This window comes from Electrona antarctica (genome assembly GCF_951216825.1).
Source record: "Electrona antarctica genome assembly, chromosome: 5".
Lineage (NCBI taxonomy): Eukaryota > Metazoa > Chordata > Actinopteri > Myctophiformes > Myctophidae > Electrona > Electrona antarctica.
Genome location: NC_136810.1, coordinates 34,538,270 through 34,543,302, shown reverse-complemented (window position 1 = coordinate 34,543,302; position 5,033 = coordinate 34,538,270). Strand labels below are relative to the sequence as shown.

General features: G+C 44.5%; 1 protein-coding gene across 1 annotated transcript; it reads right to left on the bottom strand.

Annotated features, from left to right (window-relative positions):
- Positions 1-3,393: 3,393 nt before the first annotated feature.
- On the bottom strand, positions 3,394-4,808 carry LOC306922797 (heterogeneous nuclear ribonucleoprotein A/B-like). The gene has a single exon (XM_079500633.1). The coding sequence runs from the start codon at positions 4,739-4,741 to the stop codon at positions 3,575-3,577; it is 1,167 nt and encodes a 388-aa protein (XP_079356759.1). The 5' UTR covers positions 4,742-4,808; the 3' UTR covers positions 3,394-3,574.
- Between the last annotated feature and the right edge of the window lie 225 nt (positions 4,809-5,033).

Below are 5,033 nucleotides of genomic sequence, written 5' to 3'. Positions count from 1 at the left end.
AGGTTTGATTTACGCCATTTTCGCTCTGCTTTTCGACACTCTCTTTTCAGGGCCCTTTACAGAGAGAGTGTTTCTCCATGGTGCTGTTTGCTTATTAGTAATTAATTTATCCTTAGCAGGAGCAATGGCATTAATTACATTCAGTACTTTAGTATTGAATGTATAGCAGATCATCATGATTTGATGCTAGATCGAATTCAGCTTTGATGGCTTCCACAAAAAGTGTTGTGGTATTCTCATTAATGTATCTCTTTTTAATAGCTTCAGATCCAATCTTATTTTTTGGTGTAATGAAGAGGTCAAAGAATATACAAGAATGATCTGATAAAGCAACCTTCAGCACATTAACATTGGAGATGTATGTTCAGATCACCTGAAATTACTAAACAATCAAATTCAGTTAAAATTCAGCATCTCAATGAAGTGCTCAAGGAAATGTAGGGATCTTGGTGGCCTACATATAAAATGCATGGAGAGCATTTCATTTCCATTTTACATGCTAAATATTCAAAGGACTCAAAGGACAGCTTTTTACAAATAAAAAATGGCACATGTACCCCCACCTATTTTGCCCTGTCGTGCTTCAAATTAAAAAAAAAAATTGGTGGGGCAGATTGAATAAGAACGGCATTTCCATCATCTGCATCCAGCCAAATCTCTGTTAAAAACATAAAATCAAGCCTGTAGGAGGTTATACAATCACTAATTAACTGAGACTTCGTACGCATGAAGGACCTTGTGTTCAAAACGGCAAGTTTTAACATTGTTAAAACTTCTATCTCAGTGTCTGAGATACTTGAAAGGCAAGGTATATGAATCAGGTTAGTAGCACATGGGTGGTAAAAGTAACTGCAGTGATAAAAATGATATTAGCGGGGCAAAATTGCTTCAATTTTCAGGCATTTGGAGATATGGAAAGAGGGCTTGTAATGTATCAGAAATGTTCATAGAGAGCAACTTGGCTCCAAACCTATTTAAATGTACTCCATCTCTATTGAAGAGGTCATATCTGTTATAAAAAACAGTAAAGTTATCTATGTAGGGAATTCAGCGTTCCTTCAGCCAAAGATGTAATTGGCGAAGGCGACTGTACTTCACGTCCCCATATAGACATGGTAGGGGACACGAAATGGCTATGGTCTTACCAGTCTCCCAGAGAGTGTCCAGTAATCTATTAATCTTATCTTTTATCAGCTCTGATGCATCAGCTTTGATGTCATTGGCTCCGATATGAACCACCAGGGAGTCATGACACACCCCAGACAGCAGACGAGGTATCATGGTGTTCATGTCCTCCACTTTAGCACCAGGGTAGCACCTTGTCTCGCAACCCTTCACAGAGACATAGCGGGCAATTGAGTCACCAATAATAATAAGAGTGTCCAAGACAATAGAAGACATAGTAGGAACAGGAGCAGCTCTGTCACCAGTAGTATTAGTGATGGCTGCCGTCTCAACAGCCATTTTTGTAGAGGTGTTTATGGCAGCCTCTCCTCTTGCAGTGGCGCTGGCTCCATCTACTGCCCCCCCACAAGTGGCTACAGTGATGGCTCCACAGAGTTCACACAGACACGCACGCACGCACACACGCACGCACGCACGCACGCACGCACGCACGCACGCACGCACGCACGCACGCACGCACGCACGCACAAAAAGTTCTGCCAATCTTTTCCGTGCCGTGGGATTTAAGATCATTAAAGCTGGTCTGTTGCCTGAGTCCAGACTCGAGACCCCCCACCTTGCTGAGACTTGATCACACTTGATTGTAATTGGACGACCAGTTAATGGCCAAATATAGGCGAGGTAGAAAGGGAAGGCTGTCAATGCCTATTGGGTCAGTTTTGGCACATGCCAAGGTACGACTGGAAGCACTTTGGCGCCATCAAGTGGTTTGGAGAATAAATTACATTCATTTGAAAAAGCAGGAAGTGGAGACGACAGCACATAGCCAGTGTGTGACTTACTGCCCAAATCTGAGATTAGTTGTGCTAAAATTAAAATACACACCAGTTAACTCAGCTAGCTGACTCAACTACAGATATATTGAAGTATAGATTACATTTGACCTCACTTTTGAGATATTTGGCAATGTCTGTTTGGGACAAATTTGACCCATCAGGCCCTAGGACTACTAGATTTATGACATCACAATAATAGAGATAGTAGTAACTGTAATAGTGGAATAAGTGTAATTTAGTAATAGTGTAATAGTGCAATAAGTGTAATAGTGTAATAGTGTAATGGTGTAATAGTGTAATAAGTGTAATAGTGTAATAGTGAAATAAGTGTAATATGTGTAATAAGTGTACTAGTGCAGTGGTTCTCAACCTGTGGTACGCGTACCACCGGTGGTACTTGAGCCCCCCCAGGTGGTACGCGGAGGAATCTTCCCAAAAATGAAAAAAGGGGGGGGTGAAAAAGAAAACGGTGAAGTTTGACAGAACGGTTGAGAAACGCATGCATGTGAATGCATGCAGCGATTCCAATAGCCCCGCCTCTCTCATCCCCCCCCCCCCCTCTCTCTCGTTCACACTCAGTCCGTCAGCCTGACTCCGGAGACTGGAGTTAGTGTGGGCACTGCGCAGTTTAGCAGTGAGCAGTCGTCGCTGAATGCCTCGTTGGGCTCGTTATTAATTAATTTGCTTCACAATGTGTAAGATCAGAAGCTCTTTGAAGTGGGCATTGGGCAAAAGCAACTCTCTGGCAGTTTTGGTTGACAAACATAGCAGTTACTTGTGAAAGCTTGATGCTACCCAGACCATGCTAATGACTGCTAAGCTAAAGCTAATGTTGACAGCCTGACTGTGTGTGTGCGTGCTTGCAGGAGAGAGAGAGAGGCAGGGGTGTGTGTGTGGGTGTGTGTGTGTGTGTGTGCAGGCCCGGTTCTTCCTACAGGCCGACGAAGCAGCCGCTTCGAGCGGCTCTTAAAAGAGCCTTGGGGTTGTTGGTAGATCAAGTCAGCATTACATTTATTAACCTCTGAATAACTTGAATACAAAGTTTATTTCTACCAATTTGCCCAAGACACTAGAGGAATGAGGATTTAAACAGGATTGCTTTCGGTTGTATCATAACACTAGTAAAGCCACTTCAAATTGCAGAAATGATGAGAAAGAATTTCCTTTTAAAAGCCAAAGCAACAAAAAAAAAGAGGGAAAAAAAAGAAAAGAACCGGTTGTCCATGTCTACTTAGCCAACTGCAAACATTCACTTAACACACTTACAATTAACCCTTTGATTAGTTAAATCCCTTATCTGTCTTTCCTCACCCCACATCTGAAGCCATGCAGCGCATCAAACACTCAGGATAGAAAAATCTACAAACACCAAAGAGAAAAATTCAAATGTGCAAAAAATTGTTTTATTCTTGAGCTTCAAAATCCAGTAGACATGTAAAATATAATACCATACAATACATAAGATTAAAAAAAAGGTACCAAAAAGTACAGTAAAAATAACACTTCCATTGCTGGAAATGTAAATGGACACAAAACAATATACAAAGGTGACATTTGCTTCCCCAGTTCCTCACTTCCTTCTCGTATTTACTTTAGACCTTCACTACTTGTGATCAGTATGGCGTGTAGCTACTCTGGTGGCCCCCACGTCTTGGAGTTTTCCCATAGCTTGTATTGCCCTGGTTGTAGTCGTAGCCACCCCCATAGCCGTAATATCCAGCAGAGTAGTCATAGTTGCCCTGTCCATAGCCCTGGTTCCAGTAGTTGTTGTTGTTGTTGTTGTTCCAGTTCTGGCCACTTCCATGTCCTCTGCCACGCCCCCCATATCCTCCTCCACCACCGCCGCCACCCCCACGACCACCGCCACGACCGCCGCCATACTGCTGCTGCTGGTACACCTCTTTGGGCTGGGCTATTTTAATCTCACACTTGCTCCCACTGACATTATGAAATTTATTTTCCAAAACTTTTTTGACTGGATTCTCTTCCTTATACGTGATAAAAACAAATGCCCTCCTCTTCTCCGTCTTTGGATCTTGCGGGAGCTCAATTGTTTCGATCTCTCCAAAAGTGCCAAAGTACTCCTGGATAACATCTTTGTCTGTGTCTGGGTTGAGGCCTCCAACAAAGATCTTCTTGACTGGCTCCTTCTTCATAGCCATGGCCTTCTTAGGGTCAATCTGTCGACCATCTAGCCTGTGTTCCTTCTGTTCAAGGACTTTATCTACTGCTGCTGCTTCTTTAAAGATAATAAAGCCGAACCCTCTTGACCGGCCTGTCTGCTGGTCCATTTTTATAGTGCAGTCTGTCACTTCACCAAATTTAGAGAAGTAATCTTTGAGATCCTTCTTACTCGTGTCCCAGCTGAGACCCCCGACAAACATTTTCACCGCATCCTCCTCCCCTTTACTGGCGTTGATCTGTCCGCCTTCCGAGGCTCCACCGCCGCCGTTCTGGGCTTCGTCTCCTGCCTCGCCTCCCCCCTCCTCCGTCGCCTGTTCTTCGCCGCCGTCGTCCAGAGCGGGCCCTGCTGCTTCTGCTGCCGCCGCTACTACCACTACTGCTGTTTCTGTGGCGTCCTCCTCCGCGTCGTCCACCAGTTCCGACTCGGTCTCGGCGTCCCCGTCGATCCCGTCTATGGCCTCCTGCTCCGGCTCTGCCTCCTCCAACTCGTGCTGCGGTTCCTCCTCCTCGGCGCCGGCGGCGCCTCCGTTAAAATCCTCGTCGAGTTTGTGCCCGTTTTCCGACGTTTCCATGAACTGCTGCTCGGTGTCGGACATTTTTATAAGCCTAGTATGATCGCTCTATTTTATATTCTGATCACACAATCGGAGGGCACTCTTCAAAGTGAATGAATTTGAGAACTCAGAGCCTCGTCTCTTTATGTGTGCTCTGAGGACGTAAGGAGTTGTGTGGGAGTAGCCAACACCCTCTCTCTCTATCACACAAGCATAACATGGATATTAATATTATCCCATGGTGTAGAATAGAAGGTATTTCACTATTAATGCATACACACAGGCATCCATGAACGGGTTATTATAACAGTGCTACATGTGACCATGGTGTGCC

Coding starts and splice junctions, on each gene's coding strand:
- LOC306922797 (XM_079500633.1), bottom strand. CDS start 4,741: ATGTCCGACACCGAGCAGCAGTTCATGGAAACGTCGGAAAACGGGCAC.